Source organism: Salmo salar, chromosome ssa15, assembly GCF_905237065.1.
Source record: "Salmo salar chromosome ssa15, Ssal_v3.1, whole genome shotgun sequence".
NCBI classification, from domain to species: Eukaryota; Metazoa; Chordata; class Actinopteri; order Salmoniformes; family Salmonidae; genus Salmo; species Salmo salar.
Window position 1 is genome coordinate 6014561 of NC_059456.1, and position 25738 is coordinate 6040298.

The window sequence follows — 25738 nt, forward strand, 5'->3', positions numbered from 1 at the left end:
GGTTATACACTGACCTCTTCAGTACAGAAAGTACAGTTTGAGCTTATCTATATACAGATGAGTTCTTCTGGACAATAGTTAGAGAGGACTGCTTGGTTTTTGTATTGATTAAGGATCCCCATTAGCCGCTGCAAAAGCATCAGCTACTCTTCCTGGGGTCCACAGGAAACATGACATCATATACATAGTACAGAACGTTATTAGTCAAGGACTGAAATACAACAGTTTAAAACATCACACATATCCTACATATCAGTACATACACACAATATCTAGGTCTAAAACATAGTACAATGCAAATTACAATACAAGATATATGAAATGGCTGTGTCTCTTCACCGTGTACAGTGGACTGGACATGACATAGACTAACGACCCCACATTTCCCCATCACAAGCACTTTTCAGAACTAAAGTACGATAGGTACCACATCAAGTACCAGAGAAACCCATTAAACTTTGGTTCTCCACGTCAGTTAATAAAATGGTTGACACTGGCCATGCTCCAGCTTGGTGCTCCAACCGCGAAGAGAAAACCCTGACGGTGCACTTGCTCCAGCCGAGGACTCTGAGAAGCGTTTACACTGCGGCTTCTGAGAAAACCACCTGGGACTCCCCACATCGCAACAGATGGGCGAGCAACCCAACCTTCCTCCCAGTTACGGACGGAACAGTGCCCTGAGGAGCCAACCATAACAATAACCCCAGGTTCAGCATCTGCCAGCAGAATGTCTCCTCTCCACTTACACAGAGTTCATATAAGGTTTTTGGCTCCACTAGGAGACATAAGGAATAAGTGAAGTCACAGTGATTTCATAGACAGAAAGACATGTTAGTGAATATGGTTAGATATGGGAATATTAATATATATATATGAATATATTAACCTTGAGCTTAATCTGAGCTGCTATAATAGCTTTGGATCCCTGGTATTGACAATGTGACAGCTTCCTGTAACATCTTCCTGTAACTGTAGGTGGCAAGAATCCGACTTCTCCTGGATACTGTCCTAACTTTACTCTCACAATTCAGTTTTTTAAAGCATTTGCACCCGAGCAACGTTTGTATCGTTTTTTCTCTTTATTCAGCCTTTATCATTTAACATTGTAAAATCCCTTGTCGTGGGTTCTAGCTCTTGTCCTGATCTAGTCCTGAAGATTGATTCACTGCGATTTCAACATGTGCTCCATCCATTCTGTCACAGATTGGTAGCACTCTGTTTTTCCTGTCCTTACAGTAGTTTACAGACACAGGGACCTGCCAGCTCTGCGGCAATTCATTGACAGAAGTCTAACTCCCTCTGCTGGACACTTTTAGCACACGCAGATTGTGACAAGACATGGGTGGGTGGATCCTTTTTCAATGAGTTGACAAGCGTAACAATAAGGAAATCAAAGGTGAAAGTAAAGTTTCATATCTGCCATTTTAGCACACAAAAGGGACATCGGATTCAAAACATAACTTTGATTAAGTAAATTAAAACTAGATTTTTTTTTTTACTGCGTTAAACTAAATTCAGAGGTAAGTTAATGAGCGGAGGAAACAATGCATTCACTCTAAGACTATATATGTATATGGATTTCCTCTGAATAGGTTCCATTGCCTCGTGTTTGCGTATGAGACATCGAATTCTTCTCCTCTAGTTGTGTTCAAGTACGAAAAAAAAACATATCACAGTAAGTCATGGCTTACTTATATAACTTAATAGATTTCTCCAAAACACTTCATTGTACTGTAGCCAGTGATGTAGTTGTAAATCGTGAGGTGCCGGAACAAAAAGTGAGGGTGAGAGGGGGGTGGGGGAATTCTGAGGTATCAGAACACAAAGTGAGGGTGAGAGGGGGGTGACCTGGTGAGTTCTGAGGTATCAGAACACAAAGTGAGGGTGAGAGGGGGGTGACCTGGTGAGTTCTGAGATACCAGAACACAAAGTGAGGGTGAGAGGGGGGTGACCTGGTGAGTTCTGAGGTACCAGAACACAAAGTGAGGGTGAGAGGTGGGTGACCTGGTGAGTTCTGAGGTATCAGAACACAAAGTGAGGGTGAGAGGTGGGTGACCTGGTGAGTTCTGAGGTATCAGAACACAAAGTGACCTGGGGAGTTTTGAGGTCTCTGAATGCATGAAAAAAAAAAACTTTTATAATAAACATTGCATGCATATCATCGCATTTGCGTAGTGGCATAGAGCAGTAGAGGAGAGACACTTACTGAAGATGCATATATGGGAAACATTTATAGTAGCCTAGGATCTGGGAAAAATCTGGCCTTTTATAAACACATTTCTTGCAATTCTACATCATTTTACATGACTGGAGACTTTGGCAGAATCTTTTTTAATACCGCACAAGTGATCGAAATGGCAGGCTCCTTTGACACTGACAAAACTGAGAATCTGAGTTCAATAAAAACGACCTCGTCTTGAATCCATTAATATCCTAGGCCTAGGTGTGTGGGTAGACATATTGTAGGCTACAATATGAGGAGGAAATTATAGTCCTGAACATGCTTTCTGGTCAAACCCCACCTCAAATTAGATTCTGCCACCGAGTAGACTAGATGTATGTTGTTGTTGCATAAAGTAATAAATAAGAGCTTTTTCACAGATCCTATTTTGCAAACTACAGTGTCCTGCCAGACACTTTCAGCTGTCAATCAGAAAATAGTAGCCTAGACACAAACAATAATAATAACGGTACCTTATTTACAAGTACAACATACCTTTTAAAATCAGATGCTATTGTGGATTATGTGATGTCTAGCTACATATAGATGTCTTAATTTGACCAGTTTCTCACAACAGGAACATAATCCTGCAGCAACAGGAAATGTGAAACATTATGGTCATTTTTGTAGGAGCTGATACATTGTTTGTTAGCATAAATCAAGTCTGACATTTTAAAGTGGAAATTACAAACTTTAGAAGCCTTTTAAAAACTCGAATACACTGCAATTTGCATTTGCTGCTGCCCAGGAAATGTATCTTTGACAACAGAGTGATCAAATTAACACAGTACATCTGTATCTTCTATCCTCTCTCTAGAATAGATAGACTAGACAAAAATGTCTAGACCACAAAGACTACGCTGAGTGTCCCATATCACAGCCCTCAATCATGAGTTCCTCACAGGAAACAGAGGAAGATGAGGGTGGTGTGGAAAGCAGGTAAGCCCCTACATGCTTTTTCAATTGTAATTTTATCAGCATACCCACTGTAAATTAAGGCAAACTGAATTGATGATGGCTTACTGGCATGTCACAGCGTCATTCATATCTAGTAATATTTTAACAATAATATTAAATAAAACATGAATGTTATAATTTGTTCATTTAACATAATGAAAAATACACCAGTGCTTCCGCACATTGGCTAACCGGGCTATCGGCATTGTGTCCCACCACCCACCACCCACCAACCCCTCTTTTACACTACTGCTACTCTCTGTTCATCATATATGGATAGTCACTTTAACCATATCTACATGTAAATACTACCTCAATCAGCCTGACTAACCTGTGTCTGTATGTAGCCTCGCTACTTTTATAGACTCACTACTGTATATAGCCTGTCTTTTTACTGTTGTTTTTATGTCTTTACTTACCTATTGTTCACCTAATACCTTTTTTGCACTATTGGTTATAGCCTGTAAGTAAGCATTTCACTGTAAGATCTACTACACCTGTTGTATTTGGCGCACGTGACAAATAAACTTTGATTTGATTATGTTTCACAGTTGCAGTAAATAGTAATATTGCAATAATAAGTAATTGACAGTTTACAAACTAGGCATATATACAGTACCAGTCAAAAGTTTCACAACACTTACTAGGTGTTTTCTTTAGTTTTACTATTTTCTATATTGTAGAATAATAGTGAAGACATCAAAACTATGAAATAACACATATAGAATCATGTAGTAACCAAAAAAGGGTTAAACAAATCAAAATAGGTTTTTATTATATTATTTATAATATATATTTTAAAATATGCTGCATCAGATGACATGGCATCCACAATCACCTGACCTCAACCCGGGGGCGGCAGGTAGCCTAGTGGTTAGACCATTGGGCAAGTCTTATTTTTTATTTTACCTTTATTTAACTAGGCAAGTCAGTTAAGAACAAATTCTTATTTACAATGACGGCCTAGGAACAGTGGGTTAACTGCCTTGTTCAGGGGCAGAACGACAGATTTAAACGACAGTAACCGAAAGGTTGCTAGATCAAATCCCCGAGCTGACAAGGTAAAAATCTGTCGTTCTGCCCCTGAACAAGGCACTGTTCTTCGGCCGTCATTGTAAATAAGAATTTGTTCTTAACTGACTTGAATGGTTAAATAAAAAAATAAAACCCAATTGAGATAGTTTGGGATGAGTTTGAGCAGCCAACAAGGGCTCAGCATATGTGGGCACTCCTTCAAGACTGTTGGAAAAGCATTCCAGGTGAAGCTGGTTGAGAGAAGGCAAAGGGTGGCTACTTTGAAGAATCTCAAATGTATTTTGATAAGTTCAACACTTTTTTTGGTTACTACATCATTCCATATGTGTTATTTCATAGTTTTGACTTCTTCACTATTATTCTACAATGTAGAAAATAGTACAAATAAAGAAAAACCCTTGAATGAGTAGGTGTGTCCAAACTTTTGACTGGTACTGTACATTATAAGCCTTTCAGAAATAATTGTAGGTAAACAAAGGAAAACTTCCTCTAAAACTATATTTTGCTATTTGTTTCATTAGTCCATTGTTGATATACACCCAAAATAATTTGCATGTCAGCAATCAAGTTTTCAAGATATATAACTTTTCAAAATCCAGAAATACAGCCAGTATGATGCATTTTGCATCATATTATGCTGCGTTTTGCATCAGGATGCAAAATGCATTATACTGGCTGTACGTCTATATTTTGAAAGTTATATATCTTAACTTGATTGCTGATATGCAAAACATTTTGGGACTATATCAACAATGGACTAATGAAACAAACAGCGAAAGATAGTTTTCCAGTCTCACTTTTCCTTTAATGTGAATGTTACCCAAACGACACATTATTGATTGTACCTGAGAAACATGAGGTTTGTTCTTCAGAAATATTTATTTTTATTTACAATGACTGTGTTCACCAGATTCATGTTTTCATTGATGCAATTTATATTACAGCCCCCAGTCTGAACAGTCAGCAGCATCTCCTGCACCCAGCTCTCTTTCCATGAAGAGTGACCAGTCAATGGATCAGCCCATTCATTTCAGATATAGAGCTTTGGATGGAAAGTTTAGGTGAGTTTAACATTTTGCACAGGGATGTGGTAATAGAAAGGTCTGAATACAGTTTAGTTTCAACTGAAAATGCAAAACAGGAAGATTTGTTCAATAGAATATTGCTTTACCTCTCAATACAAAGGCTGTTAGGAGGAGCATCATTTGCTATGTTTCACAGTTGCAGTCAATAATAATATTGTTATCATAACTAATGAACACTTTAATTAGGCTGTCATGTGCCTTTTACTGAGGAGTGGCTTCTGTCTGGCCACTCTACCATAAATGCCTGATTGGTGGAATGATGCAGAGACGGTTGTCCTTCCGGAAGGTTCTCCCATCTCCACAGAGGAACTCTGGAGCTCTGTCAGAGTGACCATCGGGTTCTTGGTCACCTCCCTGACCAAGGCCCTTCTCTCCCAATTGCTCAATTTGACCGGACGGCCAGCTCTAGGGAGAGTCTTGGTGGTTCCAAATTTCTTCCATTTAAGAATGATGGAGGCCACTGTGTTCTTGGTGACCTTCAATGCTGCAGAAATGTTTTGGTACCCTTCCCTAGATCTGTGCCTTGACACAATTCTGTCTCGGAGCTCTACGGAGAATTCCTTCGACCTCATGGCTTGGTTTTTGCTCTGACATGCACTGTCAACTGTGGGACCTTATATAGACAGGTGTGTGCCTTTCCAAATCATGTCCAATCAATTGAATTTACCACAGTTGAACTCCAATCAAGTTCTAGAAACATCAAGGATGATCAATGAAAACAGGATGCACCTGAGCTCAATTTCGAGTCTCATTGCAAAGGGTCTGAATACTTATGTAAATGTGATATTTCAAAATATTGCAAAAATGTCTAAAAACATGTTTTTGCTTTGTCATTACGGGGTATTTTTACGTGACAAAATGTGGAAATAGGGAAGTGGTCTGAATACTTTCAGAATGCGCTGTATTTCGGCTCAATCAGAAATTACTTTTAAAAGACGCATTGTCAACAAACCCAGGTCAAATTGAGTCCTAAGCCTAGTTACATTCTTAATATTTTATAAATAATTGTAGGTAAACCTTAATGTGAATGTTACCCACATTAGATATTATTGATTGTACCTGAGAAACATGAGGTTTGTTCTTCACTTCTTTTTTTTTTTTACAATGACTGTGTTCACCAGATTCATGCTTTCATTGATGCAATTTATATTACAGCCCCCAGTCTGAACAGTCAGCAGCATCTCCACCACCCAGCTCTCTGTCCATGAAGAGTGACCAGTCAATGGATCAGCCCATTAATTTCAGATATAGAGCTTTGGATGGAAAGTTTAGGTGAGTTTAACATTTTGCACAGGGAGGTGGTAATAGAAAGGTCTGAATAGAAGATGTGAATACGGTTTAGTTCAAAGTGATTTCATGACCGAGAATTATAAGGTTATATCTACAAAAAGATCACTCTGAAATAAATCGGCTTTAAAGTTCCAAGCCCTCATTGGTTTGAATAGTGTGAGCACCACATTAGGTAGAGAACATTGTACAGAACAAAGCTATATCAACTAAATTTGGACAAAAATGCAGATAGAACCTTATCATTTAAAGCTCTTGATTTGTTAAAGAACTGTTGCTTGTTTCCTGTCCATACAAAGGCTGCTAGGACTAGCATAGTCTGCCTCCTCAGACCTCACAGTGAAAAGTGAGAGTTCCATGGATCGTCCAATCACATTTCAAGAGGCCTTGTCCCATCTTTTTTTAAATTTATTTTGCATTCATGTTATATGACTGTAGTGTAAATTCACCACACAACAGGAATCTGATTTCAAAAAGTTCTGCTTTACATGGCCACGATACATTTGTTTTAATTATGATGGCAAGCCATTAGGAAACAGCAGGACATATAGACCAGTGTGTATATATTTCACCTACAGTAGATAACACATCCCTGTTTCCTCTTTTCGAATACAAGGGCTAAGCAGAGGAAAATGTCTGCCTTCACCTCATACTCTCACTCTTCATGGAGAGGTATAACGGATCACCCAGGTACCTTCTATGGAAGGCCATATCACTGGTAAGTCCTCCACATTGACAGGCTGTGTCTATGGTTGAATATCAAACTGAACTCTTGGCCCCTCAGCCCTTTGTCGAGTGGCCACTTGCTCATATGTTTGATAGTGATCACTCGAGTCTGCAAGTGTTTTTGACAAAATTACCATTGAGAAGATGCGCACACAACATCCCAACTACCAATATGAAAAAATTCAAAATGTATTTGTGAGCATTCTCTCAGGACCTGTCTTGTAGCATGACTCTCTCTTTGGGATATGCCGACATGGCCATACTCATAAACGCAATCGTATCCGTAAATTGACCGTTGATAGTCAGATCGCATCGGATGATACTCGTGATCGGAAAAACAAAAGTCTTTTAATATGCCTAAATAGATTTAGGCAAAATCCCTCCCTGCAAGTTCTCACTGCGAAACTGCCCCGATGGTCCTGCAAAGGATGATTCGGGCCCAGTGGGAGTGACATTCAAGGGTTTTTCTTTATCTTTACTATTCTACTGTAACATTCTTCGTCGTCTGAAGAGGAGGTATCATCGGACCAGAACGCAGCGGGTAAAGTGCTCATCCTCTCATTTATTAAAGAAAACACTTAATCAATACAAAACAAATGACAAAAACAGTCCAGTAAGGTGCATAGACTATACTAGAAACAACCACCCACAAAACCCAGTGAAAACACACACAACTAAATATGGCCTCCAATTAGAGACAACAACAACCAGCTGCCTCTAATTGGAGGTCATTGACAAAACTCAGATAGAACTAGAAAAGCTAGATAAACATAGAAATAAGAAAACTACAACCTAAACCCACAATACCCAACCACACAAAACAAACACCCCCTGCCACGCCCTGACCAACTACAATGACAAATAACCCCTTTTACTGGCCAGGATGTGACATCTACATTGTAGAATAATAGTGAAGACATCAAAACTATGTAAATAACCCATATAGAATCATGTAGTAACCAAAAAAGGGTTAAACAAATCAAAATAGGTTTTTATTATATTATTTTATAATATATATTTTAAAATATGCTGCATCAGATGATATGGCATCCACAATCACCTGACCTCAACCCGGGGGCGGCAGGTAGCCTAGTGGTTAGACCGTTGGGCCAGTCTTATTTTGATTTTACCTTTATTTTAACTAGGCAAGTCAGTTAAGAACAAATTCTTATTTTCAATGACGGCCTAGGAACAGTGGGTTAACTGCCTTGTTCAGGGGCAGAACAACAGATTTAAATGACAGTAACCGAAAGGTTGCTAGATCAAATCCCTGAGCTGACAAGGTAAAATTCTGTCGTTCTGCCCCTGAACAAGGCACTGTTCTTCGGCCGTCATTGTAAATAAGAATTTGTTCTTAACTGACTTGAATTGTTAAATAAAAAAAATAAAACCCAATTGAGATAGTTTGGGATGAGTTGGAGCAGCCAACAAGGGCTCAGCATATGTGGGCATTCCTTCAAGACTGTTGGAAAAGCATTCCAGGTGAAGCTGGTTGAGAGAAGGCAAAGGGTGGCTACTTTGAAGAATCTCAAATGTATTTTGATTTGTTTAACACTTTTTTGGTTACTACATCATTCCATATGTGTTATTTCATAGTTTTGATTTCTTTGCTAGTATTCTACAATGTAGAATATAGTAAAAAATAAAGAAAAACCCTTGAATGAGTAGGTGTGTCCAAACTTTTGACTGGTACTGTACATTATAAACCTTTCGGAAATAATTGTAGGTAAACCTTAATGTGAATGTTACCCACATTAGATATTATTGATTGTACCTGAGAAACATGAGGTTTGTTCTTCACTTCTTTTTTTTATTTACAATGACTGTGTTCACCAGATTCATGCTTTCATTGATGCAATTTATATTACAGCCCCCAGTCTGAACAGTCAGCAGCATCTCCAGCACCCAGCTCTCTGTCCATGAAGAGTGACCAGTCAATGGATCAGCCCATTAATTTCAGATATAGAGCTTTGGATGGAAAGTTTAGGTGAGTTTAACATTTTGCACAGGGAGGGGGTAATAGAAAGGTCTGAATAGAAGATGTGAATACGGTTTAGTTCAAAGTGATTTCATGACCGAGAATTATAAGGTTATATCTACAAAAAGATCACTCTGAAATAAATCGGCTTTAAAGTTCCAAGCCCTCATTGGTTTGAATAGTGTGAGCACCACATTAGGTAGAGAACATTGTACAGAACAAAGCTATATCAACTAAATTTGGACAAAAATGCAGATAGAACCTTATCATTTCAAGCTCTTGATTTGTTAAAGAACTGTTGCTTGTTTCCTGTCCATACAAAGGCTGCTAGGACTAGCATCGTCTGCCTCCTCAGACCTCACAGTGAAAAGTGAGAGTTCCATGGATCGTCCAATCACATTCTAAGAGGCCTTGTCCCATCTTTTTTACATTTATTTTGCATTCATGTTATATGACTGTAGTGTAAATTCACCACACAACAGGAATCTGATTTCAAAAAGTTCTGCTTTACATGGCCACGATACATTTGTTTTAATTATGATGGCAAGCCATTATGAAACAGCAGGACATATAGACCAGTGTATATATATTTCACCTACAGTAGATAACACATCCCTGTTTCCTCTTTTCGAATACAAGGGCTAAGCAGAGGAAAATGTCTGCCTTCACCTCATACTCTCACTCTTCATGGAGAGGTATAACGGATCACCCAGGTACCTTCTATGGAAGGCCATATCACTGGTAAGTCCTCCACATTGACAGGCTGTGTCTATGGTTGAATATCAAACTGAACTCTTGGCCCCTCAGCCCTTTGTCGAGTGGCCACTTGCTCATATGTTTGATAGTGATCACTCGAGTCTGCAAGTGTTTTTGACAAAATTACCATTGAGAAGATGCGCACACAACATCCCAACTACCAATATGAAAAAATTCAAAATGTATTTGTGAGCATTCTCTCAGGACCTGTCTTGTAGCATGACTCTCTATTTGGGATATGCCGACATGGCCATACTCATAAACGCAATCGTATCCGTAAATTGACAGTTGATAGTCAGATCGCATCGGATGATACTCGTGATCGGAAAAACAAAAGTCTTTTAATATGCCTAAATAGATTTAGGCAAAATCCCTCCCTGCAAGTTCTCACTGCGAATCTGCCCCGATGGTCCTGCAAAGGATGATTCTGGCCCAGTGGGAGTGACATTCAAGGGTTTTTCTTTATTTTTACTATTCTACATTGTAGAATAATAGTGAAGACATCAAAACTATGTAAATAACCCATATAGAATCATGTAGTAACCAAAAAAGGGTTAAACAAATCAAATTAGGTTTTCATTATATTATTTTATAATATATATTTTAAAATATGCTGCATCAGATGACATGGCATCCACAATCATCTGACCTCAACCCGGGGGCGGCAGGTAGCCTAGTGGTTAGACCGTTGGGCCAGTTGTATTTTTTATTTTACCTTTATTTTAACTAGGCAAGTCAGTTAAGAACAAATTCTTATTTTCAATGGCGGCCTAGTAACAGTGGGCTAACTGCCTTGTTCAGGGGCAGAATGACAGATTTAAACGACAGTAACCGAAAGGTTGCTAGATCAAATCCCTGAGCTGACAAGGTAAAAATCTGTCGTTCTGCCCCTGAACAAGGCACTGTTCTTCGGCCATCATTGTAAATAAGAATTTGTTCTTAACTGACTTGAATGGTTAAATAAAAAATAAAACCCAATTGAGATAGTTTGGGATGAGTTGGAGCAGCCAACAAGGGCTCAGCATATGTGGGCACTCCTTCACGACTGTTGGAAAAGCATTCCAAGTGAAGCTGGTTGAGAGAAGGCAAAGGATGGCTACTTTGAAGAATCTCAAATGTATTTTGATTTGTTTAACACTTTTTTTGGTTACTACATCATTCCATATATGTTATTTCATAGTTTTGATTTCTTTGCTAGTATTCTACAATGTAGAAAATAGTTAAAAATTAAGAAAAACCCTTGAATGAGTAGGTGTGTCCAAACTTTTGACTGGTACTGTACATTATAAGCCTTTCAGAAATAATTGTAGGTAAACAAAGGAAAACTTCCTCTAAAACTATATTTTGCTATTTGTTTCATTAGTCCATTGTTGATATACACCCAAAATAATTTGCATGTCAGCAATCAAGTTTTCAAGATATATAACTTTTCAAAATCCAGAAATACAGCCAGTATGATGCATTTTGCATCATATGATGCTGTGTTTTGCATCAGGATGTAAAATGCATTAAACTGGCTGTATTTCTATATTTTTAAAGTTATATATCTTAACTTGATTGCTGATATGCAAAACATTTTGGGACTATATCAACAATGGACTAATGAAACAAACAGCGAAAGATAGTTTTCCAGCCTCACTTTTCCTTTCATGTGAATGTTACCCAAACGACACATTATTGATTGTACCTGAGAAACATGAGGTTTGTTCTTCAGAAATATTTATTTTTATTTACAATGACTGTGTTCACCAGATTCATGTTTTCATTGATGCAATTTATATTACAGCCCCCAGTCTGAACAGTCAGCAGCATCTCCTGCACCCAGCTATCTGTCCATGAAGAGTGACCAGTCAATGGATCAGCCCATTCATTTCAGATATAGAGCTTTGGATGGAAAGTTTAGGTGAGTTTAACATTTTGCACAGGGAAGTGGTAATAGAAAGGTCTGAATACAGTTTAGTTTCAACTGAAAATGCAAAACAGGAAGATTTGTTCAATAGAATATTGCTTTACTTCTCAATACAAAGGCTGTTAGGAGGAGCATCATTTGCTATGCTTCACAGTTGCAGTCAATAATAATATTGTTATCATAACTAATGAACACTTTAATTAGGCTGTGATGTGCCTTTTACTGAGGAGTGGCTTCTGTCTGGCCACTCTACCATAAATGCCTGATTGGTGGAGTGATGCAGAGACTGTTGTCCTTCTGGAAGGTTCTCCCATCTCCACAGAGGAACTCTCGAGCTCTGTCAGAGTGACCATTGGGTTCTTGGTCACCCCCCTGACCAAGGCCCTTCTCTCCCAATTGCTAAATTTGACCGGACGGCCAGCTCTAGGGAGAGTCTTGGTGGTTCCAAACTTCTTCCATTTATTAAGAATGATGGAGGCCACTGTGTTCTTGGTGACCTTCAATGCTGCGGAAATGTTTTGGTACCCTTCCCCAGATCTGTGACTCGACACGATCCTGTCTCTGAGCTCTACGGAGAATTCCTTTGACCTCATGGCTTTGTTTTTGCTCTGACATGCACTGTCAACATTGGGACCTTATATAGACAGGTGTGTGCCTTTCCAAATCATGTCCAATCAATTGAATTTACCACAGTTGAACTCCAATCAAGTTGTAGAAACATCAAGGATGATCAATGGAAACAGGATGCACCTGAGCTCAATTTCGAGTCTCATAGCAAAGGGTCTGAATACTTATGTAAATGTTATATTTCAGTTTTTATTTTTAATACAATTGCAAAAATTTCTAAAAACCTGTTTTTGCTTTGTCATTACGGGGTATTTTTACGTGACAAAATGTGGAAATAGGGAAGTGGTCTGAATACTTTCAGAATGCGCTGTATTTCGGCTCAATCAGAAATTACTTTTAAAAGACGCATTGTCAACAAACCCAGGTCAAATTGAGTCCTAAGCCTAGTTACATTCTAAATATTTTATAAATAATTGTAGGTAAACCTTAATGTGAATGTTACCCACATTAGATATTATTGATTGTACCTGAGAAACATGAGGTTTGTTCTTCACTTCTTTTTTTTATTTACAATGACTGTGTTCACCAGATTCATGCTTTCATTGATGCAATTTATATTACAGCCCCCAGTCTGAACAGTCAGCAGCATCTCCAGCACCCAGCTCTCTGTCCATGAAGAGTGACCAGTCAATGGATCAGCCCATTAATTTCAGATATAGAGCTTTGGATGGAAAGTTTAGGTGAGTTTAACATTTTGCACAGGGAGGTGGTAATAGAAAGGTCTGAATAGAAGATGTGAATACGGTTTAGTTCAAAGTGATTTCATGACCGAGAATTATAAGGTTATATCTACAAAAAGATCACTCTGAAATAAATCGGCTTTAAAGTTCCAAGCCCTCATTGGTTTGAATAGTGTGAGCACCACATTAGGTAGAGAACATTGTACAGAACAAAGCTATATCAACTAAATTTGGACAAAAATGCAGATAGAACCTTATCATTTCAAGCTCTTGATTTGTTAAAGAACTGTTGCTTGTTTCCTGTCCATACAAAGGCTGCTAGGACTAGCATCGTCTGCCTCCTCAGACCTCACAGTGAAAAGTGAGAGTTCCATGGATCGTCCAATCACATTCTAAGAGGCCTTGTCCCATCTTTTTTTACATTTATTTTGCATTCATGTTATATGACTGTAGTGTAAATTCACCACACAACAGGAATCTGATTTCAAAAAGTTCTGCTTTACATGGCCACGATACATTTGTTTTAATTATGATGGCAAGCCATTATGAAACAGCAGGACATATAGACCAGTGTATATATATTTCACCTACAGTAGATAACACATCCCTGTTTCCTCTTTTCGAATACAAGGGCTAAGCAGAGGAAAATGTCTGCCTTCACCTCATACTCTCACTCTTCATGGAGAGGTATAACGGATCACCCAGGTACCTTCTATGGAAGGCCATATCACTGGTAAGTCCTCCACATTGACAGGCTGTGTCTATGGTTGAATATCAAACTGAACTCTTGGCCCCTCAGCCCTTTGTCGAGTGGCCACTTGCTCATATGTTTGATAGTGATCACTCGAGTCTGCAAGTGTTTTTGACAAAATTACCATTGAGAAGATGCGCACACAACATCCCAACTACCAATATGAAAAAATTCAAAATGTATTTGTGAGCATTCTCTCAGGACCTGTCTTGTAGCATGACTCTCTATTTGGGATATGCCGACATGGCCATACTCATAAACGCAATCGTATCCGTAAATTGACAGTTGATAGTCAGATCGCATCGGATGATACTCGTGATCGGAAAAACAAAAGTCTTTTAATATGCCTAAATAGATTTAGGCAAAATCCCTCCCTGCAAGTTCTCACTGCGAATCTGCCCCGATGGTCCTGCAAAGGATGATTCTGGCCCAGTGGGAGTGACATTCAAGGGTTTTTCTTTATTTTTACTATTCTACATTGTAGAATAATAGTGAAGACATCAAAACTATGTAAATAACCCATATAGAATCATGTAGTAACCAAAAAAGGGTTAAACAAATCAAATTAGGTTTTCATTATATTATTTTATAATATATATTTTAAAATATGCTGCATCAGATGACATGGCATCCACAATCATCTGACCTCAACCCGGGGGCGGCAGGTAGCCTAGTGGTTAGACCGTTGGGCCAGTTGTATTTTTTATTTTACCTTTATTTTAACTAGGCAAGTCAGTTAAGAACAAATTCTTATTTTCAATGGCGGCCTAGTAACAGTGGGCTAACTGCCTTGTTCAGGGGCAGAATGACAGATTTAAACGACAGTAACCGAAAGGTTGCTAGATCAAATCCCTGAGCTGACAAGGTAAAAATCTGTCGTTCTGCCCCTGAACAAGGCACTGTTCTTCGGCCATCATTGTAAATAAGAATTTGTTCTTAACTGACTTGAATGGTTAAATAAAAAAATAAAACCCAATTGAGATAGTTTGGGATGAGTTGGAGCAGCCAACAAGGGCTCAGCATATGTGGGCACTCCTTCACGACTGTTGGAAAAGCATTCCAAGTGAAGCTGGTTGAGAGAAGGCAAAGGATGGCTACTTTGAAGAATCTCAAATGTATTTTGATTTGTTTAACACTTTTTTTGGTTACTACATCATTCCATATATGTTATTTCATAGTTTTGATTTCTTTGCTAGTATTCTACAATGTAGAAAATAGTTAAAAATTAAGAAAAACCCTTGAATGAGTAGGTGTGTCCAAACTTTTGACTGGTACTGTACATTATAAGCCTTTCAGAAATAATTGTAGGTAAACAAAGGAAAACTTCCTCTAAAACTATATTTTGCTATTTGTTTCATTAGTCCATTGTTGATATACACCCAAAATAATTTGCATGTCAGCAATCAAGTTTTCAAGATATATAACTTTTCAAAATCCAGAAATACAGCCAGTATGATGCATTTTGCATCATATGATGCTGTGTTTTGCATCAGGATGTAAAATGCATTAAACTGGCTGTATTTCTATATTTTTAAAGTTATATATCTTAACTTGATTGCTGATATGCAAAACATTTTGGGACTATATCAACAATGGACTAATGAAACAAACAGCGAAAGATAGTTTTCCAGCCTCACTTTTCCTTTCATGTGAATGTTACCCAAACGACACATTATTGATTGTACCTGAGAAACATGAGGTTTGTTCTTCAGAAATATTTATTTTTATTTACAATGACTGTGTTCACCAGATTCATGTTTTCATTGATGCAATTTATATTACAGCCCCCAGTCTGAACAGTCAGCAGCATCTCCTGCACCCAGCTATCTGTCCATGAAGAGTGACCAGTCAATGGATCAGCCCATTCATTTCAGATATAGAGCTTTGGATGGAAAGTTTAGGTGAGTTTAACATTTTGCACAGGGAAGTGGTAATAGAAAGGTCTGAATACAGTTTAGTTTCAACTGAAAATGCAAAACAGGAAGATTTGTTCAATAGAATATTGCTTTACTTCTCAATACAAAGGCTGTTAGGAGGAGCATCATTTGCTATGCTTCACAGTTGCAGTCAATAATAATATTGTTATCATAACTAATGAACACTTTAATTAGGCTGTGATGTGCCTTTTACTGAGGAGTGGCTTCTGTCTGGCCACTCTACCATAAATGCCTGATTGGTGGAGTGATGCAGAGACTGTTGTCCTTCTGGAAGGTTCTCCCATCTCCACAGAGGAACTCTCGAGCTCTGTCAGAGTGACCATTGGGTTCTTGGTCACCCCCCTGACCAAGGCCCTTCTCTCCCAATTGCTAAATTTGACCGGACGGCCAGCTCTAGGGAGAGTCTTGGTGGTTCCAAACTTCTTCCATTTATTAAGAATGATGGAGGCCACTGTGTTCTTGGTGACCTTCAATGCTGCGGAAATGTTTTGGTACCCTTCCCCAGATCTGTGACTCGACACGATCCTGTCTCTGAGCTCTACGGAGAATTCCTTTGACCTCATGGCTTTGTTTTTGCTCTGACATGCACTGTCAACATTGGGACCTTATATAGACAGGTGTGTGCCTTTCCAAATCATGTCCAATCAATTGAATTTACCACAGTTGAACTCCAATCAAGTTGTAGAAACATCAAGGATGATCAATGGAAACAGGATGCACCTGAGCTCAATTTCGAGTCTCATAGCAAAGGGTCTGAATACTTATGTAAATGTTATATTTCAGTTTTTATTTTTAATACAATTGCAAAAATTTCTAAAAACCTGTTTTCGCTTTGTCATTACGGGGTATTTTTACGTGACAAAATGTGGAAATAGGGAAGTGGTCTGAATACTTTCAGAATGCGCTGTATTTCGGCTCAATCAGAAATTACTTTTAAAAGACGCATTGTCAACAAACCCAGGTCAAATTGAGTCCTAAGCCTAGTTACATTCTAAATATTTTATAAATAATTGTAGGTAAACCTTAATGTGAATGTTACCCACATTAGATATTATTGATTGTACCTGAGAAACATGAGGTTTGTTCTTCACTTCTTTTTTTTATTTACAATGACTGTGTTCACCAGATTCATGCTTTCATTGATGCAATTTATATTACAGCCCCCAGTCTGAACAGTCAGCAGCATCTCCAGCACCCAGCTCTCTGTCCATGAAGAGTGACCAGTCAATGGATCAGCCCATTAATTTCAGATATAGAGCTTTGGATGGAAAGTTTAGGTGAGTTTAACATTTTGCACAGGGAGGTGGTAATAGAAAGGTCTGAATAGAAGATGTGAATACGGTTTAGTTCAAAGTGATTTCATGACCGAGAATTATAAGGTTATATCTACAAAAAGATCACTCTGAAATAAATCGGCTTTAAAGTTCCAAGCCCTCATTGGTTTGAATAGTGTGAGCACCACATTAGGTAGAGAACATTGTACAGAACAAAGCTATATCAACTAAATTTGGACAAAAATGCAGATAGAACCTTATCATTTCAAGCTCTTGATTTGTTAAAGAACTGTTGCTTGTTTCCTGTCCATACAAAGGCTGCTAGGACTAGCATCGTCTGCCTCCTCAGACCTCACAGTGAAAAGTGAGAGTTCCATGGATCGTCCAATCACATTCTAAGAGGCCTTGTCCCATCTTTTTTACATTTATTTTGCATTCATGTTATATGACTGTAGTGTAAATTCACCACACAACAGGAATCTGATTTCAAAAAGTTCTGCTTTACATGGCCACGATACATTTGTTTTAATTATGATGGCAAGCCATTATGAAACAGCAGGACATATAGACCAGTGTATATATATTTCACCTACAGTAGATAACACATCCCTGTTTCCTCTTTTCGAATACAAGGGCTAAGCAGAGGAAAATGTCTGCCTTCACCTCATACTCTCACTCTTCATGGAGAGGTATAACGGATCACCCAGGTACCTTCTATGGAAGGCCATATCACTGGTAAGTCCTCCACATTGACAGGCTGTGTCTATGGTTGAATATCAAACTGAACTCTTGGCCCCTCAGCCCTTTGTCGAGTGGCCACTTGCTCATATGTTTGATAGTGATCACTCGAGTCTGCAAGTGTTTTTGACAAAATTACCATTGAGAAGATGCGCACACAACATCCCAACTACCAATATGAAAAAATTCAAAATGTATTTGTGAGCATTCTCTCAGGACCTGTCTTGTAGCATGACTCTCTATTTGGGATATGCCGACATGGCCATACTCATAAACGCAATCGTATCCGTAAATTGACAGTTGATAGTCAGATCGCATCGGATGATACTCGTGATCGGAAAAACAAAAGTCTTTTAATATGCCTAAATAGATTTAGGCAAAATCCCTCCCTGCAAGTTCTCACTGCGAATCTGCCCCGATGGTCCTGCAAAGGATGATTCTGGCCCAGTGGGAGTGACATTCAAGGGTTTTTCTTTATTTTTACTATTCTACATTGTAGAATAATAGTGAAGACATCAAAACTATGTAAATAACCCATATAGAATCATGTAGTAACCAAAAAAGGGTTAAACAAATCAAATTAGGTTTTCATTATATTATTTTATAATATATATTTTAAAATATGCTGCATCAGATGACATGGCATCCACAATCATCTGACCTCAACCCGGGGCGGCAGGTAGCCTAGTGGTTAGAACCGTTGGGCCAGTTGTATTTTTTATTTTACCTTTATTTTAACTAGGCAAGTCAGTTAAGAACAAATTCTTATTTTCAATGGCGGCCTAGTAACAGTGGGCTAACTGCCTTGTTCAGGGGCAGAATGACAGATTTAAACGACAGTAACCGAAAGGTTGCTAGATCAAATCCCTGAGCTGACAAGGTAAAAATCTGTCGTTCTGCCCCTGAACAAGGCACTGTTCTTCGGCCATCATTGTAAATAAGAATTTGTTCTTAACTGACTTGAATGGTTAAATAAAAAAATAAAACCCAATTGAGATAGTTTGGGATGAGTTGGAGCAGCCAACAAGGGCTCAGCATATGTGGGCACTCCTTCACGACTGTTGGAAAAGCATTCCAAGTGAAGCTGGTTGAGAGAAGGCAAAGGATGGCTACTTTGAAGAATCTCAAATGTATTTTGATTTGTTTAACACTTTTTTTGGTTACTACATCATTCCATATATGTTATTTCATAGTTTTGATTTCTTTGCTAGTATTCTACAATGTAGAAAATAGTTAAAAATTAAGAAAAACCCTTGAATGAGTAGGTGTGTCCAAACTTTTGACTGGTACTGTACATTATAAGCCTTTCAGAAATAATTGTAGGTAAACAAAGGAAAACTTCCTCTAAAACTATATTTTGCTATTTGTTTCATTAGTCCATTGTTGATATACACCCAAAATAATTTGCATGTCAGCAATCAAGTTTTCAAGATATATAACTTTTCAAAATCCAGAAATACAGCCAGTATGATGCATTTTGCATCATATGATGCTGCGTTTTGCATCAGGATGCAAAATGCATTATACTGGCTGTATTTCTATATTTTGAAAGTTATATATCTTAACTTGATTGCTGATATGCAAAACATTTTGGGACTATATCAACAATGGACTAATGAAACAAACAGCGAAAGATAGTTTTCCAGTCTCACTTTTCCTTTCATGTGAATGTTACCCAAACGACACATTATTGATTGTACCTGAGAAACATGAGGTTTGTTCTTCAGAAATATTTATTTTTATTTACAATGACTGTGTTCACCAGAATTATGTTTTCATTGATGCAATTTATATTACAGGGCCCAGTCTGAGCAGTCAGCAGCATCTCCTGCACCCAGCTATCTGTCCATGAAGAGTGACCAGTCAATGGATCAGCCCATTCATTTCAGATATAGAGCTTTGGATGGAAAGTTTAGGTGAGTTTAACATTTTGCACAGGGAAGTGGTAATAGAAAGGTCTGAATACAGTTTAGTTTCAACTGAAAATGCAAAACAGGAAGATTTGTTCAATAGAGTATTGCTTTACCTCTCAATACAAAGGCTGTTAGGAGGAGCATCATTTGCTATGTTTCACAGTTGCAGTCAATAATAATATTGTTATCATAACTAATGAACACTTTAATTAGGCTGTGATGTGCTTTTTACTGAGGAGTGGCTTCTGTCTGGCCACTCTACCATAAATGCCTGATTGGTGGAGTGATGCAGAGACTGTTGTCCGGTGAGAGAGAGACAGGTTGAGATTGCCAAGGCCAGAGTAGAACAGAAGGTGTCATATGCTGAGGCAGTGAAGAGAGTAGAGGATGATAGGTCAAGGCTAAGTAGTAGGTCTATGACAATACAGTGATATGAATTTGTGCTTCATTAAGGTTGGCGTCTTTTATCGTTCATTGCCATGTCTATCAACTGTACTGCAGAAATGGAATGTAAATCACAGAAGAGATGTTGTGGTGGCAGCTGCAGAGAAGTACATGAGTGTAAGAGGTTTTACTGCAAAAGAGTTACAATGAATGAAAGAGTCCCGTCCTCCCAGGCCATTAGCCTGGTGTAGGATCAGTAAGAGTCAGTACTGTAGTGGAATAGGGTCGTGGTTTTTATGAAATAGTGTTTTTTATGAAATAGTGATATATATATATATATATATATATATATATATATATATATATATATATATTATATACTGCTCAAAAAAATAAAGGGAACACTAAAATAACACATCCTAGATCTGAATGAATGAAATAATCTTATTAAATACTTTTATCTTTACATAGTTGAATGTGCTGACAACAAAATCACACAAAAATAATCAATGGAAATCCAATTGATCAACCCATGGAGGTCTGGATTTGGAGTCACACTCAAAATTAAAGTGGAAAACCACACTACAGGCTGATCCAACTTTGCTGTAATGTCCTTAAAACAAGTCAAAATGAGGCTCAGTAGTTTGTGTGGCCTCCACGTGCCTGTATGACCTCCCTACAACGCCTGGGCATGCTCCTGATGAGGTGGCGGATGGTCTCCTGAGGGATCTCCTCCCAGACCTGGACTAAAGCATCCGCCAACTCCTGGACAGTCTGTGGTGCATGGAGCGAGACATGATGTCCCAGATGTGCTCAATTGGATTCAGGTCTGGGGAACGGGCGGGCCAGTCCATAGCATCAATGCCTTCCTCTTGCAGGAACTGCTGACACACTCCAGCCACATGAGGTCTAGCATTGTCTTGCATTAGGAGGAACCCAGGGCCAACTGCACCAGCATATGGTCTCACGAGGGGTCTGAGGATCTCATCTCGGTACCTAATGGCAGTCAGGCTACCTCTGGCGAACACATGGAGGGCTGTGTGGCCCCCCAAAGAAATTCCACCCCACACCATGACTGACCCACCGCCAAACCGATCATGCTGGAGGATGTTGCAGGCAGCAGAACGTTCTCCACGGCGTCTCCAGACTCTGTCACGTCTGTCACGTGCTCAGTGTGAACCTGCTTTCATCTGTGAAGAGCACAGGGCGCCAGTGGCGAATTTGCCAATCTTGGTGTTCTCTTGCAAATGCCAAACGTCCTGCACGGTGTTGGGCTGTAAGCACAACCCCCACCTGTGGACGTCGGGCCCTCATACCACCCTCATGGAGTCTGTTTCTGACCATTTGAGCAGACACATGCACATTTGTGGCCTGCTGGAGGTCATTTTGCAGGGCTCTGGCAGTGCTCCTTCTGCTCCTCCTTGCACAAAGGCAGAGGTAGCGGTCCTGCTGCTGGGTTGTTGCCCTCCTACGGCCTCCTCCATGTCTCCTGATGTACTGGCCTGTCTCCTGGTAGCGCCTCCATGCTCTGGACATTACGCTGACAGACACAGCAAACCTTCTTGCCACAGCTCGCATTGATGTGCCATCCTGGATGAGCTGCACTACCTGAGCCACTTGTGTGGGTTGTAGACTCCGTCTCATGCTACCACTAGAGTGAAAGCACCGCTAGCATTCAAAAGTGACCAAAACATCAGCCAGGAAGCATAGGAACTGAGAAGTGGTCTGTGGTCACCACCTGCAGAACCACTCCTTTATTGGGGGTGTCTTGCTAATTGCCTATAATTTCCACCTGTTGTCTATTCCATTTGCACAACAGCATGTGAAATGTATTGTCAATCAGTGTTGCTTCCTAAGTGGACAGTTTGATTTCACAGAAGTGTGATTGACTTGGAGTTACATTGTGTTGTTTAAGTGTTCCCTTTATTTTTTTGAGCAGTATATAGTTTACATGCACCTAAGCCAAATACAGTTTTTCACAATTTCTGACATTTAATCCTAATAAAATTGTCTTAGGTCAGTTAGGATCACCACTTTATTTTAAGAATGTGAAATGTCAGAATAATAGTGTGGAGAATGATTTATTTCAGCTTTTATTTCTTTCATCACATTCCCAGTGGGTCAGAAGTTTACATACACTCAATTAGTATTTGGTAGCATTGCCTTTAAATTGTTGAACTTGGGTCAAACATTTCGGGTAGCCTTCCACAAGCATCCCACAATGTTGGGTGAATTTTGGCCCATTCCTCCTGACATAGCTGGTGTAACTGAGTCAGGTTTGTAGGCCTCCTTGCACGCACACGCTTTTTCAGTTCTGCCCACACATTTTCTATAGGATTGAGGTCAGGGCTTTGTGATGGCCACTCCAATACCTTGACTTACTTGTCCTTAAGCCATTTTGCCACAACTTTGGAAGTATGCTTGGGGTCATTGTACATTTGGAAGACCCATTTGCAACCAAGCTTTAACTTCCTGACTGATGTCTTGAGATGTTGCTTCAATATATCCACATAATTTTCCTACCTCATTATGCCATCTATTTTGTGAAGTGCACCAGTCCCTCCTGCAGCAAAGCAGCATGATGATGAGGTCTACCATTTTTTTCTGAGGTCTTGGCTGATTTCTTTAGATTTTCCCATGATGTCAAGCAAAGAGGGACTAAGTTTGAAGGTAGGCCTTGAAATACATTGACATGTACACCTCCAATTGACTCAAATTATGTCAATTAGCCTAACAGATGCTTCTAAAGCCATGTCATAATTTTCTGGAATTTTCCAAGCTGTATAAAGGCACAGTCAACTTAGTGTATGTAAACTTCTGACCCACTGGAATTGTGATACAGTGAATTATAAGTGAAATAATCTGTCTGTAAACAATTGTTGGAAAAATGACTTGTATCATGCACAAAGTTGATGTCCTAACTGACTTGCCAAAACTATAGTTTGTTAACAAGAAATTTGTGGAGTGGTTGAAAAACGAGTTTTAATGACTCCAACCTAAGTATATGTAAACTTCCCACTTCAACTGTGTATAGTTGTTAGTTGGTTGTGCAATGTTTTCCTTTAACCCTTTCCTTTTTGTATCACAAAATGTAACATGACTGAACACACAACCGCACAGTAGGTATCGGCATGCACAAACTAAATGTTCGACCGCCATGATACCAAAAAAGAAGACGACTCCACAACTAACATTTTAGATTTACTCAATTGCTGCGTTTCCACCTCAAAGTAGACAGCCCTCGGCCCTAAACCCTGAGCCCTTGAATGATGTTTCACATCGTCACATCCGAGTGTACCTTAAATGTCCTTTGCCCAAATGAGGGGGAGTGATGATCAGAGAGGCAACGTTCTTGGTAGATATCTTGAAGTTGAGCTTTAAAACAGCCAACCTAAAGCTGGGTAGCGAGCTACAGTTACCCATAGATGGCTAGCTAGTTATATAGTTTGGTCATTTATTCCAATACATTTCAGAATTGCTAAAAATATGTTTATGAATCTAGCAACATTTTATAGGATCCTCACTACGAGACTAAGTCAATTTGCCAACGCTAAAATCGATGTATAAATGTATTTTTTTTTAGCAAGCTAGCTTCATACTTTTTTCTGACATGCTGAAAATGCAGCCTTGTTGATTACATTTGACCCTTCACGGCCACCAGAGTTTGACATGTGACTACAGTTTGCTTTTAATTGTGGGTCATATCAACCACGCAAGTGACCAAAGTTCTTCACTCCCCGAGCTAAATTGAGGTGGCAACGTTAGTGAATTGGATCTCCACTTAAGATGGCAATCAAACTGCATCCGGTTTCGACGGGGATTCCCCCGAGGGAAAGTGGATAGCGCAAGGGCTGAGGGGGTAAAAATAACATGTTTGGACTGCAGCTAATGACTCGTGAACATGTGTAACCTTCTGGTTCAAACCTGTTGATGATTAGTTATTTGAGAAGGAGACCAAGTCAAGACGCTGGACCGGGTGGATTCAGTTTATAGTAAGGCAGTTTATTATGAGACAAAGATATTTGGCAAAGCGTGCACGGACTCCTTCGTTTAGCTCATAGGGAACTAGCAGAAGAGAGCCCCGAAACATAGTGTGCATCTAATTTATACAATGAAATGACAGTGTGTTGACGTTGAGTCTAGTAGGTCCGCTCTCCTGACTGGTCGATGAGTGGAGGGACGGTCCACTCTCCAGGTGGTGTCGACTTCCCATTGGCCCTTGGCAGTGTCCTTTGTCCTCGGAGTCCAACACACCTAAGTGTGTGTGTGTGTGTGTGTATTTCTGGTAATTCGTGTCTGGGTGCTTGCGATATTCATGGAATGTTGTTCTTTACACCAGTGGTCAGTTCGTGTGGCTAGGGTGCTTTCATGTCTTGACATTTTTGTGTGAGTGCTTAGTCCGCCATCAGTCTCTGGGTGTGGTCGTGATTGGTATCAGTTGGTTGCTCAATATGTCTTTGGAATTTTGTTGTGTGCTGTTGTGAAACATGTTGTGCAAATGCCCTCCTTATATATCATTAGGTAAAACGTTAGATTATCTTTATTACAAACCCCTTTCCAAGGCAACTAATCAGCAGGCATGGAAACAATGGTACTGGAGCTCATGCAATCTATATTTATTTCAGGGACAGACAATAACAGTCATTCACATCCCTGGGACAGACAATAACACACCACCAATAACACACTATTGTCAAACCTTCTAGGTTTGGATGGAGCTCACAAGCTAGCCAACAAGCTAGCTAACAGTGTACATGGATAACAGGATGAGAGCTAGCATAGCTAACAAGTTAGCATGAAAACTCTGTTATAACGACCAACATACATTTCACATTATGACAAACTACATGTCGTTACATTGTACATTAGTTCATACATATTATGTGACAGTTTGGACATAATTATATCAAAAGAAAGTGCCTTTAACTGGGAGAGGATCATTTCCTACATACCATTGATTCCATCAGCATTAAACCACAGAGAGAACAATCAGACAGATATTTCACCGGATGTATAAATGTGAAGCATCAGCTTGGCGTTTCCATTCCTTTTCCTGTAGACCACAATCACCTCCTTTGTCTTGATCACGTTGAGGGATAGGTTGTTGTCCTGGCACCACACGGCCAGGTCTCTGACCTCCTCCCTATAGGCTGTCTCGCTGTCGGTGATCAGGCCTACCACTGTTGTGCCATCGGCAAATTTAATGATGGTGTTGGAGTCGTGCCTGGCCGTGTAGTCATGAGTGAACAGGGAGTACAGCAGGGGGCTGAGCACACACCCCTGAGGGGCCTCTGTGTTGAGGATCAGCGTGGCGGATGTGTAGTTACCTACCCTTACCACCTGGGGGCGGCCCGTCAAGAAGTCCAGGATCCAGTTGCAGAGGGAGGTGTTTAGTCCCAGGGTCCTTAGCTTATTGATGCGCTTTAAGGACACTATGGTGTTGAACGCTGAGCTGTAGTCAATGAATAGCATTCTCACAT

At 39.5% G+C, this 25738-nt stretch overlaps 1 protein-coding gene across 12 annotated transcripts in view; it reads left to right on the plus strand.

Moving 5' to 3' along the window:
• The first annotated feature begins 1384 nt into the window (after nucleotides 1-1384).
• The window catches only part of LOC106570908 (uncharacterized), a 36956-nt gene continuing 12602 nt past the window's right edge, over nucleotides 1385-25738 (plus strand). Inside the window, exons 1-14 of one of the 12 annotated variants that reach the window (XM_045695399.1) lie at nucleotides 1385-1675; nucleotides 3039-3160; nucleotides 5158-5274; nucleotides 6454-6570; nucleotides 7202-7303; nucleotides 9182-9298; nucleotides 9929-10030; nucleotides 11832-11948; nucleotides 13145-13261; nucleotides 13893-13994; nucleotides 15797-15913; nucleotides 17110-17226; nucleotides 17857-17958; nucleotides 19761-19877. In XM_045695399.1, coding sequence (XP_045551355.1) covers nucleotides 3111-3160; nucleotides 5158-5274; nucleotides 6454-6570; nucleotides 7202-7303; nucleotides 9182-9298; nucleotides 9929-10030; nucleotides 11832-11948; nucleotides 13145-13261; nucleotides 13893-13994; nucleotides 15797-15913; nucleotides 17110-17226; nucleotides 17857-17958; nucleotides 19761-19877 — 1394 coding nt within the window. In that variant the 5' untranslated portion in view covers nucleotides 1385-1675; nucleotides 3039-3110. The remainder of the gene's footprint in view (nucleotides 1676-3038; nucleotides 3161-5157; nucleotides 5275-6453; nucleotides 6571-7201; nucleotides 7304-9181; nucleotides 9299-9928; nucleotides 10031-11831; nucleotides 11949-13144; nucleotides 13262-13892; nucleotides 13995-15796; nucleotides 15914-17109; nucleotides 17227-17856; nucleotides 17959-19760; nucleotides 19878-25738) is intronic. The other 11 variants (XM_045695398.1, XM_045695400.1, XM_045695405.1 and 8 more) reach the window with 11 other exon arrangements.